Source organism: Labeo rohita, chromosome 1, assembly GCF_022985175.1.
Source record: "Labeo rohita strain BAU-BD-2019 chromosome 1, IGBB_LRoh.1.0, whole genome shotgun sequence".
NCBI lineage: Eukaryota > Metazoa > Chordata > Actinopteri > Cypriniformes > Cyprinidae > Labeo > Labeo rohita.
This window is the reverse complement of record NC_066869.1, coordinates 30,302,957-30,319,101: the sequence shown is the minus strand read 5'-3', so window position 1 is coordinate 30,319,101 and position 16,145 is coordinate 30,302,957. Positions and strand designations below refer to the sequence as shown.

At 35.0% G+C, this 16,145-nt stretch overlaps 1 protein-coding gene across 1 annotated transcript; it reads left to right on the top strand.

Annotated features, from left to right (window-relative positions):
* Positions 1–54: 54 nt before the first annotated feature.
* Positions 55–15,857, top strand: cbsa (cystathionine beta-synthase a). The gene is given in 16 exon segments (XM_051116911.1): positions 55–167; positions 2,692–2,947; positions 4,611–4,717; positions 5,017–5,151; positions 5,946–6,025; positions 6,097–6,249; positions 6,251–6,302; positions 7,265–7,356; positions 8,418–8,543; positions 10,694–10,778; positions 10,915–11,020; positions 11,289–11,366; positions 13,336–13,470; positions 13,634–13,742; positions 13,826–13,910; positions 14,716–15,857. Coding segments are annotated over 16 exon segments (1,812 nt in total). The 5' UTR covers positions 55–85; the 3' UTR covers positions 14,847–15,857.
* Positions 15,858–16,145: the final 288 nt, after the last annotated feature.

Genomic DNA, 16,145 nt, shown 5'->3' with positions numbered 1-16,145 from the left:
ATTCTGATAGGAGAGAGAGCGACAGACGCCCTCGTTCCAGCCAATCAGAGTACACGCTACCACATGGCCGTTTCCCAAATAAGTGATGAACCCCGTTCATATAAATGACGTGACACAGGTACTGTATGCACAGCTGCTAGAGTGGACGGTCGACGCTTATCAGCAAGGTAAATGTGTTTTATAATCGTTGAATATCTATAATGGACTTTGCAGTGTGCGATCAGCAATATATTTGTATTATTTATATATGTGTGTATATATATATATATAATTTAAAAATATTTTGATACTTTGCATATGTTAAGATGTTTATGTAGTATGTAATCATTAAAATCCTTTCATGCACCTAGCAGGACAGAGAATGAGATTTATTCATAACTGCGAAAAATTCTTTAAAACTAAACGTCAATTCCATCAAAATCGAAAACTAATCAAAAACTAAAAACTAGTAAAATTCACTAAAAGACACGGTTTGATGAATGACTGACATAATCACATGAACAAAAGTCTAAAAGAGCACGAGGTTTGTGATTTGCAGGTACATGGATGGTTGCCTCGTGCTCGTACAGATTATAAAGATTGTTTCTGATCTCTAAAGAATGTTTCTGCAAGTCCGAGTCGAGTGTTTGCGCAAAAGGAGATATGCTGGAAACTCTGCCTGGATGGGGTCTAAAGTAAACGTGTTAAGTTAACAAAATTTCTTAGAGCACATGGATCCACGTTAAACTTCCCCATACTTTTGGTAGCCTGACTTCTTGGGTCCTAACTGGGTTGCCAGATCTGGTTATCAAAAGCAGCTAATGTCTAATATTTGGATTTTGCAGTCACGTAAATATTGTAATAATCATAAGAAGTCATATTTCCATTAAAAGATAGTATACAGTTTACCTGTTAAGACTGGTTGGAGATGGAAAACACTTAAATCTAATTTGTGTACTGTCAAAAGTTGGGGGTGGTTGCGGATTTGGCAACCCTGGTCCTGACGAGTCACCACTTATGCAGTAGAATTTTGTATTATAATTTTGTAACTTCTAGCTATCTAGCTATCTGGTATCAGTTGCTGCAGGAAATATTTTGATATGTAATGCAATGCAAATGTAAAAGTACCTAAAAGTTTTCAAATACCCAGGAACTGAAAATTACTGCAATTTTCTCTTTTCTGGAAATAAGTCAGTCTCAATTATGTTATTTCTAGACACACAAAGGCAGTCGTCTGAACTTGCATTGTACTGTGGTCATTTCACATCAAAAGCAGTCAAGCATGCTTGTTGTGTTGGTGAGGCATACAGTTTTAACAGCTGGTGTGTTTTATGCTTGGCTTGTTAGGTTGTTCATTAATTGTTCCCATACTCTGGAATTAACCTGATGGTTAAGATTGGTGTATTCACAAGTCATATTTGGCCTTTGTACCACTTAAAGGCTGGAACTGACATGGCTTTCCATGTTATTGTGGTGAAGTTGGTGATGTTGAAGTGAGATAGCCTAAGAGTGCTACAGACCTGTAATCAAGCATTTTTAGCACTTTGACTTCCACTGTCATGAATTCAGTGGGTTTTTAAATGAGTTTTTAGTTAAATGCCTCTGGTCTTGATTTTAACACAAGTTCAAGATATTTTTATTTATCTATTTACTTGTATTTAGGTTTTAAAGTAGTTGTGTTAATTTGTGAAGACTATCTTGATTAATTAAATGTGTAAGAATCTTAAACTTTTGTTGGTCACAGAGCATTTTTTTTTTTTACAATAATCCAAAAGCTAATAGAAATGTAACTGTTGGGTTGCCCTACAGTCAAACCAAAATTTATTCAGACATATTCGACATTTCTCACATTATCACAGTTTATTCGCTATAGTTATAGCGAACAATTTCGCTATAAACTGTCATAACAAATTAATCTTGATAATGTCAGATAAATTTGATAGAAAGGTATGTAATGGATTACAATCAAAATTCAGACAACTGTTAGTATGACAAATATTTACACAAATATCAGTACTTTGATGACCAATTACCAAGCAATGCTTAATTTTGTTCAGTTTGTGGTGTAAAAAGGTGGCATTAGCAATTGAAGAAAAAACACTTAAGCAAAACATGGGCAGGTCAAAGTGTCTGAATAACTTAAAATTTGGTAACATTTATTTTAAGGTGTCGTTATTATACGTTACATGTACTTACTATAATAACAATAAATTATGCGTAGTTACATGCAACCCTTAGCCAAATCCTAATCCTAACCCTAACCATAGAGTAAGTACATGTAGTTAATTGATATTACTATAGTAAGTAATATAGTAGTATAGTAGTAATAAGTACTTAAATGTATAATTACACTGTAACAAGGACACCTTAAAATAAAGTGTAACCTTAAATTTTTGTCAATTTTAAGGAAGTCCACTGTTTGAAGAATTTTTCAGGTATAATATGTCACTGTTTACTTTATTTTGCTATCCTCACTTACAAAAATGAACTATAGTGCCCTGCAACCATTAGTAAAAAAAAATATCAAAAATTGTATCTGGTGTCTGAATAATCTGTGTAATGAAGACTATCATTATGTGATGTTGTTTTCAATTTAATGATTCAGTTTCTGCATCTGAACACTTACAAACCTGATTTATTCATGCTATTGCTTGTAATTTGCTTATTTGTTCCATCTAAAATGTATTGTGAACAAATTCTCACACTTTACAGAGAACTATAGAGGAATCATGCCTTCAGTTCCATCCAACAAAGAGAACGACAGTCCTGCCTGCCCTTTTGCTGGCAAGAAGAACACTGGCAGGAATATCGTTGAGAAGTTGGTTTCGGATGACACCGACAAACCCCTGGAGGTGAATAGAGAAACTGGGGCCACCGACCAAAAATGGATTCGTCCTGACCTACCAAGCAGATGTACCTGGAAACCAGGAATGTCTCTTGAAAGTTCCCCTCACAAACACTTCCCCAGGTGATAATGCTTAATGATCATTCACTTTGCAATTCTGCCCTAAAATCACAAGATAAAAATCAAGTAACAGGGAAATGACGGAGAAATGCTTAGAAAGCTGACTAGCTGAGCCTTCCAAAACAGCATTTCTGTGTCCTTCTCAGGAATATTTATAAAAAATATAAATATAATTCATTTTAATAAAAAGTACTTTTCAAGGAATATTTCCTTTTTTGGCTTTAGAATGTTCACACAGTTAAGCAGACACATTTTTGTGTATGTATTCATAAGTGCACATGTCTTTTATTATATTTTTGTGTTATATATAAGTGTACCATTATTTTTAACACACACACACACACACACATATACATGTATATGTATATATATATATATATATATATATATATATATATATGTGACCCTGGACCACAAAACCAGTCTTAAATCGCTGGGGATTATTTGTAGCAATAGCCAAAAATACATTGTATGGGTCAAAATTATTGATTTTTCTTTCATGGCAAAAATCATCAGGAAATTAAGTAAAGATCATGCTCAATGAAGATATTTTGTAAAATTCCTACTGTAAATGTATGAAAACTGATTAGTCATATGCATTGTTAAGAACATTATTTGAATTGATTTTCTCAATATTTTGATTTTTTTGCACCCTCAGATTCCTGATTTTTAAATAGTTGTATTTCAGCCAAATATTGTCCTATCCTAACAAACCATACATCAATGGAAAGCTTATTTATTCAGCTTTCTTGTGTATAAATTTTGACAAAATTACCCTTATGACTGGTTTTGTGATCCAGGGTCATATATATATATATATATATATATATATATGTGTGTGTGTGTCTGTGTGTGTGTGTTTGTGTGTATATATATATATATATATGAAGAGTTCAGATGCAAAACCAGTTAATAGCCATCTCGGTCAAAAATCAGATAATGATACTGAGTGAATGCTCTCGACACATATTATACGTCCATCAAATACTTTTTCTTCAAACTTGCTAAAATACCACCCAATCAGAAGTACCAGTACTTACATAGAAACCTATACATCTGAGCCTGATAAAAACGCGTTTTTTAAAGAAAGATGTCAGATGGATTTAGCTGGTTTTACATCTGAACTCTTCATATAAATATACAATTGTATTATTATTTTGTTTAGTGAAAGTCTGATCCTTTATATTCGCAGGTTCTAGATTGTAAAGTCATCATGAAATAAAAATTGACAATTCTTAATTTTATGAGAATATGAATATTAGTTAATATTTTTGTTAATGTTATGTTATATGTGCATATCAGTATTAAAAAATAATCATGTGCCCTTAATAATCTTTTAACAAAATAACTTAAGTGGAAAGACATCTCTACTCTTCTCTGATAACTGTTCACTGGCGCGGGGGCGAGACAGAAACCTGTCACTCACATGACAGCACAGCAATAGCAAACAACAACCATCAAATGATGCAGTCAGTTCCTTTATATTATTTTTAATTTACACTGTCTCAAAATGAGTATGAAAAAAACAAAACTATAAAACAAATCTACAAAAAAAAAAAAAAAAAAAAACTGTGTAACTATAATTGTAACTATACTGTAGCTTTCTCTCCCCCCAATAATATCCTATTATGAGTGGGGGTTTTTTTTCTTCCTTTAACCATTGCAGGACAAAAACTGAGAAGATTCTGCCCAACATCCTGGACAGGATTGGAGACACACCACTGGTCCGCATAAACAAGATCTCTAGGACTTTTGGACTAAAGTGTGAACTTTGTAAGTGATTCATACGTATTTCTGCTTTTGAACAGTTCTAAATCAATTACGTTAAAAGTCCATATGATTTTTACCACAGAAGGTGTAGTACAAATAAGAAACGTCCTAAAAAAATCTTAGAAAGACAAAAAAATTTGAAGGATAAACTAAGTGTTGACCTTGAGTCCTTTGAAGTAGTTTTACCCTGCTGTGTGGCTTTAATGTTATATATAATCCTATGAAATGGGTGAAAGGCATTTGTATAAATAACCTCATGTTATGTTACAGTCATTAACTTTTGTTTGTATGTGTGTGTGCAGTGGCCAAATGTGAGTTCTTTAATGCTGGTGGTAGTGTGAAGGACCGCATCAGTCTGCGTATGGTGGAGGACGCGGAAAGGGATGGCATCCTCAAACCTGGAGACACCATAATAGAGCCCACCTCTGGAAATACAGGTAATCACACAGGACTCTGATGTTGACTCTGATTTTATCAAAAAGGCATTCTGTTGAGACTTTATCTTACCCATTTTCTACATTCTTATTTCATTGTCCATTGTTATAGTTAGGGCTGGGTATCATTAAAAAAAATGTTCAGTTCCTGAACGATTTTTTTTCTATACCAATTTTATGAAATCCGTTTTAACAAGACTACATTACACAGTAAAACAACTTAGTTGACTCAAAGACTCATGAGCTCCTCAGGATCTCCTGAGCCACTGTAAAAGGAGCAAAACCAACACAATAAATCATTGCAAATCGCTGTATACATAAGACATTTAAATTAGTCAGCAGTTCTTCTTCAAAAAAAGCTTTTTCAGGAAACACACAAGCATTGGTGAAATGCAGCCACACTTTTGATCTTTTCCACATCTTTTAGGCTACGCTTACATTAGTGCGTTTTAGTTTTAAAAAGCATAGCTTAGACACAGATTCATTATTTCTATTCATCCTCCACTGATTTACGTGATCTGATGAGCATTATAGACATTTTTTGATACACGATAATATTGAGGCAGTACAGACGGTGCCTAACAAGTAGTGAACTCGATACTCAGCCCTATACAGTATGTGTGTTCTTCTCAAAATCTTCGACACATGTTCAAAATCCAGTTCATAAATGTGGTTAGAATCCCTCTAATTGTGGCTCAAAGTGCATTGTAGTGGACATATTTACACTGGAGAAAAGCAAATATCAAATGATCAGTGAAAAAAATTAGGGCTGAAGGTTTACGTTATGTGCTATGCAGGTATTGGTCTCGCATTGGCTGCAGCAGTGAAAGGTTATCGCTGCATAATTGTTATGCCTGAGAAAATGAGCATGGAAAAGGTAAGATTCATTTCAGTTATATCAAATGGGATTTGTTAGTCATAAAGATTAAAACGAGAGTCTCTTCACAGGTTGATGTATTGAGAGCTTTGGGTGCTGAGATTGTTCGAACTCCAACCAGTGCACGGTTTGATTCCCCAGAGTCCCATGTGGGTGTGGCATGGCGCTTGAAGAATGAGATTCCTAACTCGCACATCCTGGACCAGTACCGCAATCCCAGCAACCCCCCTCGCTCATTATGACACCACTGCTGAGGAGATTCTGGAGCAGTGTGATGGTAGTAATCATGTTGTCTCCCTCTCACTCTTTCTCCGTCTTTGTTGTCTTATCTTATTCTGCTTTTGATCATCAAAGCATAGCTTCCTCTCACTCCATCTTCAAGGCTTTTTGTTGTCAGTAACATTAAAGGAATAGTTGACCCAAAAATGAAAATCTGCTGAAAATGTATTCTCCCCAGGCTATCCAAAATAGAGTTTTTGTTCATGAGATTTGGAGAAATTTAGCAGTACATCACTTGCTCACCAATGGATCCTCAGCTGTTTGGACTCTTCTGGAACCCATTCCCTGCAGATTAAAACATTACAATAATCCGAATGACTCCAGTCCATAAATTAAGGTCTTGTCAAGTGAAAAGATTGAAAACTTAAAAACTTGTGTTCTCCTCATAAGCCATATTATGGATACAGGAATCCTATTTTAGCTAGAAGCAATGGTTTAAACTAAGTTAAAATGTTTTGATGGTTTAGGTAACAGTTTATAGTAACTTTAATTAACAATCATTAACATTAACATTATATAATATGTCTAACAGATTATATATATATATATATTCAAATTTTACTAATGAACTTATTTAACAATACATAATGATTAACAAATCATTAATTCATGTAAATTAAAAGTAGACTTTCATTTCATATATGATCCCACACTTTAAAAAATGATTGTAACAGTTGTACACTGATTAACAGTGTATTTATTAATGAGCATTTAAATGCTTAAAAAATTAAACTGATTAAAGTGATTTATTTATTAAACAGTGAACTTTTTTTTTTTTTACATTTACAAATAAAAATGTTACCCATTCACTCCAGAGGATCACTGGTTAGCAAGTGATGTAATGCTAAATTTCTCCAAATCTGTTCCTATGAACAAACTCCTCTATATCCTGTATGAGTACATTTTCAGCAAATTTTCATTTTTGGGTGTACTACTGTTTCTCAACTCAACTCACCACAGGTAAAGTGGATATGCTGGTGGCAGGAGCTGGCACAGGTGGCACTATTACCGGTGTTGCTCGCAAACTGAGGGAGAAATGCCCAAATATTAAGGTAGACACTGATTGTCCCTGAGATCTAATACACATCAATTCGGAAAAAGTTGCCTGTTAATTAATTTTAAAATGCCTGAAAGATAACTGGAAGATTAAACCACATAATGTTGAACTGAGATAACATAAACCGATCAGACATAACATTATGACCACTGACAGGTGAAGTGAATAACACTGATTATCTCTTCATCACGGCAACTGTTAGTGGGTGGGCCAAATTGTGATGGCTAGACGACTGGGTCAGAGCATCTCCAAAACTGCAGGTCTTGAGGAGTGTTACCGGTCTGCAGTGGTCAGTATCTATCAAAAGTGGTCCAAAGAAGGAACAGCGGTGAACCGGCAACAGGGTTATGGGCGGCCAAGGCTCACTGATGCATGTGGAAAGCGATAGCTACAGATAAGCTACTGTAGTTCAGATTGCTCAAGAAGTTAATGCTGGTTCTGATGGAAAGGTGTCAGAATACACAGTGCATCGCAGTTTGTTGTGTATAGGGCTGCATAGCCGCAGACCAGTCAGGGTGCCCATGCTAACCCCTCTCCACCCCCCGAAAGCACCAGCAGTGGGCACGTGAGCATCAGAACTGGACCATGGAGCAATGGAAGAAGGTGGCCTGGTCTAATAAATTATGTTTTCTTTTTTTACATTATTTGGATGGCCGGGTGCGTGGACGTTACTTTGACACGTACCACCTACCTAAGCATTGTTGCAGACCATGTACACCCTTTCATGGAAATGGTATTCCCTGGTGGCTGTGGCTTCTTTCAGCAGGATAATGCGCCCTGCCACAAAGCAAAAATGGTTCAGGAATAGTTTGAGGAGCACAACAATGAGTTTGAGGTGTTGACTTGTTCCCCAGACCTTCAGGGGTCTAGTGGAGTCCCTGCCTTGACGTGTCAGGGATGTTTAGGCAGCAAAAGGGGGACCAACACAATATTAGGAACAATGTTATGCCTGATCGGTGTATAAACAAAAGTTGTATAAGTCACTCATGCATTAAGTAACCAAGCAACATTGAATATGAGTCTTGACTCATTTGATGTGTGTCTGTGTTTTGGAAGATTATTGGGGTGGACCCAGAGGGCTCGATCCTCGCTGAGCCTGATGAGCTGAACCGGACAGATAAAACCCAGTATGAGGTGGAGGGCATCGGATATGACTTTATACCCACCGTCCTGGATAGATCTGTGAGTGACTCTACATAAGTGTGTAGGTTTGAATATACTGTTGTGGTCAAAAGTTTACATACACTTTACAGAATCTGCAAAATGTTAATTATTTTACCAAAATAAGACAGATTATACAAAATGCATTTTTTTTTATTTAGTACTGATTTGAATAAGATATTCCACATAAAGGTTTACAAATAGTCCACCAGAGAATATAATAGTTGAATTTATAAAAATGACCCTGTTCAAAGGTTTACATACACTTGATACTTAATACTGTGTTGTTACCTGAATGATCCACAGCTATGTTTTTTGATAGTTGTTCATGAGTACCTTGTTTGTCCTGAACAAATAAAATGCCTGCCATCCTTCAGAAAAATCCTTCAGGTCCCACAAATTCTTTGGTTTTGCATCATCTTTTTCATTTTTTGAACCCTTTCCAACAATGATTAAAATCCATCTTTTCAGACTGAGGACAACTGAGGACAACACTCATATGCAACTATTACAAAAGGTCCAAATGGTCACTGATGTTTCAGAAGGAAAAATGATGCATTAAGAGCCTGGAGGGGAAAACTTTTTGAATTTGTAGATCAGGGTTAGATTAACTTATTTTATCTTCTGGGAAACATGTAGCTACACATCCCCATTCTGTTTAAAAGTTTACACCCCTGTCTTTTAATCTATTGTTTTTCTATCTGGGGTATTAGTGACCCCATTGAACCTTTTGTAATAGCTGCTTAAAAGGCCCTCAGTTGTCCACATATTAACTTTTTAATGGGGTCATTTTTATCAATTAAACTATTATTGTCTCTTGTGGATTATATGTAAACATCTTTTATGTGAAATATCGGTAACACTTTATTTTAAGGTGTCCATAATACAGAGTAATTACCTAATTAAGTACTTGGTAGTAGCCGTTGTACTTACATGAAACAAAATGTACTTACCATGTAACTAAGTTATAAAACAGCCTGTAATAACAGTTTGTAATTATGTAGCTGTAATAGGCAGCCACTGTTACACATATGTAACAGGCCGAGTCTGTTACACAGCTACTTGTACACTTAAGTACAATCTTGATACACTTTATTTTAAGTATCTTATGCCTGTGTAATATTCTGTAATTTTTGATGTAATTAGAAAGGTATTCCATGTATTTAAGATGAGTAGTGGTGGGTTAAATCAAACTAAGGTGCAGCTGGATAAGGTGCACAGTATAGATATACATGAAGTACACTTAAGCACAATCTAGATACACTTTATTTTAAGTAGCTTATGTCTGTGTACTTACATTTTTAATTACATTGTATAAAGCGTGCAACACAACAGTCTTTTGGTTATGGTCATATGTAGCTGTGTAACAGACTCGGTCTGTTACATATGTGTTACAGTGGCTGCCTATTACATCTACATAATTACAAACTTTGTTTCATTCATATTTCATATTCATATTCATATTTGACACATTTGAACATTATTTTCTAAAATATAAAACCTTTCTAAAATTATATAAACCTAAGTTGCTTCAGTTCAGTAAGTCTTCATCTTGAAATATTACTAACAATATAAAAAGTTTTTTCTCACATTTGCTTAAAAAATCTGAAAATATTTCACAGAAAAAAAAAACACATGAACTTTTACTTGCTAAAAAAGTATAATCTAGCAATCAGACAACAGAAGGCATGTAGTGGATTGTGTGCAAGACGTTTTTCTGCAAAGGTTTGGTCATGTTGATCGTTTAGAGCAATTTTCATTAAATATGATGAAGTAAGCTAGATAATTTGACCCCCTGAAAGGAAGAGTCCTACTTTATGATACCCACATGTTTGTTGCATTAGTCCAGTGGTTCTCAACTCCAGCCCTCGGGGCCCACTGCTCTGCACATTTTGTATGTTTCTGAATCTGACACACTCAGTTAAGTTTATGGATCTCTCTCCTAATGACCTGATGATCTGAATCAGGTGTGTTAAATGAGGGAGACATACAAAATGTGCAGAGCAGTGGGCCTCGAGGACTGGAGTTGAGAGCCACTGCATCAGTCCCCTCACTGGTATTGCTATTCTGTTCTTTACCAGTAGATGGCAGTAGAAGTATAGTTTTGGCTTACAGTGTTCTACTGTTGGGAGACAGCAGGCAGTTCATGTACAAACACTTATGTATTTCAGTTGGTTGACAAATGGTACAAATCCAATGATGATGAATCATTTGCCATGGCCCGAATGCTTATGAGAGATGAAGGGCTGTTATGTGGTAAGCACATTATCCTTTATTAACATGCACCCTAACATATGAGACATTTTACAGCTTAAATTGTGGCTTAATGTTTATGGAAAGTAATATCATGATTGTAGTAGAATTGTGTAAGTATGTGATTCTCTGTTTTCAGGCGGGAGCTCAGGCACTGCAATGGCAGCTGCAGTAAAGTTTGCCAAAGAGCTGAAGGAGGGGCAGCGCTGTGTTGTGATTCTGCCAGACTCTGTTCGCAACTACATGTAAGGAGAAATCAGAAAGATGCACAAGATTTGGCTGCAAGCTTATTAAGCTTCAGTCTTTTTTTTTTTCAGGAAACACAAAATGATTAAATATATTCCTTATATGTAGGAACAAGTTGTTTTAGTTGAAAAAGCATCTGCCAAAAGCATAAATGTTAATATAAAATATATTCTCACCCTTGATTAAGACAACTAGTTTCACAAAAGCTTGGCTCAGTCTGAAGCAATGGATGTTAATCATTATTTTGTGTTTAAACATTTCCTAAAGGTCCAAGTTCTTGAGTGATAAGTGGATGTTCCAGAAGGGCTTTCTGAGGGTGGAAGACATCATGGTGAATAAACCCTGGTGAGCAGATGATAATTTTGTCACTTAGGATTTAGTGTGTATATGTGAGACTGGGCCTATTTGTCACAATTATTACTGGGTTATTTGTTTGGCATTTATTAGGGTATATTTATTTTTAGAAGTAAATTTCTATAAAGGCATATAACTACAGACAACATAATAACACAACAAAATAATGATGTTGTCACACGGTACACTCTTAAAAATAAAGGTTTGTTAATTCCATTGATGGTTCCGTGGAGAACCTTTAAAGGGGTCATGAACTGCATTTTTTCATTATTTTGCACTGTTCTCTGAGGTCCACTTATAATGTTATCACGATATTTACATCAAAAACATCATAATTTAGAAGTAATAGGCTATTTTCTCTCCTGTTTTGACCCCCTTTCATCTAAATGCTCTATTTGAATAGGAGAGGCGGATCTTAGACTCCGAAGTAAATGCCCACTGGTATAATTGGCTAACAGTTGTGTTTGACAATCTGCATACTTAGTACATAGGAAAGGATCTGTAATAATGAACAAAGCAAAAGTTACCACATAATAAAAAAACACTTGGGACATTACTTACTGGATCTAATATAGTCCCCACAGCATCGTCTTTCAGTTTCATTCTTTCTGACAGTCCCACTTCAAATTGTGTCAAATTGTTTGTAAACAAATCCACGGTAAAAATGAAGTGAACAAAGGACAAAGTTCTTACTGACGCGGTCTGGAACTTCATTAAAAATCAAGTTCATCCACTCTTTCCTAAACAGAGACCTATGTTTGCCTCTCCCTTTATTTACACTACATGTGCAAATCAGTGGGTGTGGATAAACAGGCAACGACATAGAAGCAGGCGTTGATCTTCTTCTGCGGAGGTGGTGTTTAGCCACACTATTGTGTCATATAGTGGCACATTCCACACCCTGTCATATTGGCTACTAACTTCAATATAAGCTGTTTTTAGACTAACAAGAAAGTTTTGAGTTCCAAAAGTTACAGGATGTTTTAATAGTACAGTGACTTCTTAAATGTCAAAAGATCAAGGGAATTTTGGTTTCCGAGTTCATGACCCCTTTAACATCCATAGAACCTTTCCACTGCATAAAAGGTTCTTTATAATGAAAAAAGGTTCTTTGGATTAATAAAATATACTAACATAATTTCAACACTTATACTACACTAAATTTCTGGAAATATTATTATTTATTGTACAGACACTATTTGAACTGAACTGAGCTGGACAATGACTTTTTCATCCTCTTGCATTATCAACACACTATTTTCCTGTTTAATACTGTAAAGCAAAATACTTTAATACAATCTGAATTGTATAAAGTGCTATAAAACTTTCAAAATAGCGCTTTTATAGCATCACTGTGAAACCCCCCCTTTGAAAATTTTAAGAGTGTATGAGTTGTCACAATGCAGTCATTTTGTAAGCTATCCATCAAAATTTAAACGGTACAACAATTATTAAAACAATTCATGTAACATTCTACAAAACTATCAAAAATGATTTTTTGGGTAGCAAATGTTGAAATTATGTTGAACATTTTAAATACTACTTATACCGACCTGCGATCTATTGAAAAATACTCTTCTTTTTTGTTTTGTAATAAAAATTGATGATTTTTAAATATCATTTTTGATGATATTGTTATGTTGTAGCTTGGAGAACAAAACTGATCTAATCTAAAAATCTCATTTAAAAGTGTTTTAAACAACTCCACAGAAAACACCCTATAGAGTGTTTATGTTTAAATAGGAAGATGTATTTGTACATTTTCTTGTTTGAACTTTTCACACATGCTGAGAATATGACAACTTCTTGGTGTGAAAGCTAGCCCCATTTTCCATACATTAAATATATATTTAATTTATGAACATTAATACAATGTCTAGGTATGTAGAACCTGGGCAGCCTCTTGTTTTCGGTTCTGTGTTCATTAATTTATATTCATCCTTCATTCAATTTCTTCCAGGTGGTGGAATCTGAAATTACAAAGTCTAAACCTTTCTGCTCCGCTAACTGTGCTGCCCACAGTCACATGCCAAAAAACCATCAAAATCTTGAAAGAAAAGGGCTTTGACCAGGCACCAGTCGTAAATGAATCTGGGTGAGCAATACATGCAACAAAGAACATTTTAATCAACATCATCATCAACCTCACTGTAATTGTCATTAGTACTATAGCCGTATTAAAGCTATATTGTCATTGTAATTGACGATGATTAAAAGTGAAGAGTGGAATGCAGTTGCATTTGGCTTGCTCTCTGCAGGTTGATTCTGGGAATGGTGACCCTGGGAAACATGCTTGCCTCTGTGCTTGCGGGAAAGGTCAAGCCCTCTGACTCTGTCAGCAAAGTGCTCTACAAACAGTTCAAGCAGGTGAGTCTAGTGCAAGTCTTTCAGAAAGGATAGTTTGAGCTCACTCACTCCATCATTACTTTACTCCATTTTGCCTGTTTTAGATTCGTCTAACTGACAATCTTGGAAAGCTGTCTCGGATCTTGGAAACTGATCATTTTGCCCTGGTGGTCCATGAGCAGATTCAGTGTAAGTGTTTATTTTGACATATTGAATCCCTTGATTGGATGATGTGCTCTCAGTTGTTTTACAAAAACACATTAGCTGTGTATGCAAGATAAACTCAGATGTAGGAAAACTAAGCAGAAAAAAGACTTTACAATAATGTTCCTATGATGGTAATATCATATATGCTTTACCCTTACGAAAAAGAAGATCTATACTTCTTTTAAACTGAAAAAAAGAAAGTATACTTTGTTTACTTTTTATGTACTTCTCAGAAATGGGCTTTATATACTTCTCAGAAATATACTTAAAATGACATTTAAGTATACTTGACTTTTACAAAGTCTAAATATGAAGAGTTCAGATGCAAAAACCTCTAAGTCCATCTGACATTTTTCTTTAAAATAAGCATTTTTATCAGGCTCCTATGTATAGGTTTCTACCTAAGTACTGGTATCTCATTTTTGAATGAAGTGGCTTTTAGAGGATTTTGCGTCTGGACTTCATATATTTAAACTATAATTGTGCTCTGAGAATCCGTATTTTCATTGTTATACGCTAGGGGCGCTATTACACATCTTCTGTACAGAATTTCCATAACACAAGTAAAGAAGAAACCGAAACAACAGATGCTTCAAGCAGGTTAATTAATATTTAGTCTGAAAAAATGCTTTTGTCTTTCTGCTTAGACATGTGAGTGCAGCCAGAGGCAGTTTTTTTTTTTTTTTTTTTGTATCTATGAAGTTGTATCCTTCTCATCCTGCACACACTTAGCACTAGAAAGGATGATGAGATGTTTACCTGAATTGCTGCTGGGTTTTTTTTTCAGATTTGACAGATGGATCTTCCACTTTAAAGCAAATGGTGTTTGGAGTGGTGACAGCCATCGATCTCCTCAACTTTGTGACGGCTCGAGAGAAAAGAGAGCGATCTATGTCAGAATCAACAGATGAATGCTGAAGGCATTGGAGCACATCCTGCCTCAATCTGAATGTGATGCACTACAAAAAAATCATAACTTTAGAGCTATCATATAGTTATTATACCTAAATTTGGGCTGTAGGGTTGAGTGGCGCTGCTTCTTAAAATTATATTTCTTGCTTATTTTTTTCATAGCAAATAATTATGTAAACATTTACAAATGTTGTTAATAATCATTAATAAATGTAAACAAATTTACAAAGATGTTTAAAGGCATCAGAACAGGATTTAAAATTACAGGTTTACCAATATTTAACTACTGAATATAAATAGTTGTTACTGGTCATGGATGTGTATTTTGTATTGTGTTATTCCAAAACTATTTGTTTTAGTCACTGTGACAATTACAGTGCTTTGTTTTCTGCATATTTTTGACAAACACTGCTGACTTCAAGTTTAAAAGCTGCATCTGTCACAAAAAGTGATTTTACTTTATATTTTCATTTTGATTGCTTAATGTGAGAAATGTTTGACATATGTCACTACATGTAAATATGCAGGAACAAAATGTAGGCATCCTGGTTAAACCTCTGATGGTAAACTTTCCGCTGAGATAAAAGTTGTCATAAGCTATAAACCAGCGATGTCTAATCCTTCTTCTGGAGGGCCACTTTCCTGCAGATTTTAGTTCCAGTAAAACTGCCTGGACGTTTCTAATGTTCTTTCTAAAAGACTTTGATTAGATGGTTCAGGTTTAATTAGGGCAAGACCTAAAATTTGCTCGAAAGGTCTAAAATTGAAAGAGTGCCAGGTTGATTGATGTGATGTTGCAGTATCAACCCCAGTGAAGGCAAGTGGCCTTGGCACAGAGTGTTAAACCAAATTGTTCTGAGTGGTTTACCAGTATGGTTGTTGGATGTTGTTTCTAAATTTGCTTTCATTACTCTAGCCATCTTACTGCATTATATGAAAAAGTTGGTACACTGGTATGTTACAAAGAATTATGTAAATACCATTTTAAAAAGCTTCAAATAAAATCTTTTAATTAAACTTGACAGTGTATTTTTGTCTTAAAATAAATGTATGAGAATATGTCAAACATGTTAACATGTTGTTGTCGGAAGAATTGCTCCTTTCCTAACTGAATTTGTCACAGTAAATGAAACAATCAAAGGGAAGCCATAAACAGCATCTAGACAGTTTTTGATGATATTGCCAAGATATTGCCATTTGCATTTTGTCTCCAGACTTTATATAAAATATCCTTTCTTACCTTATGCTCTTGTAATAGTTATGTTCATGCTGCAGTCCACTAAGAAAAAGTTTCCAAAAAAAGCT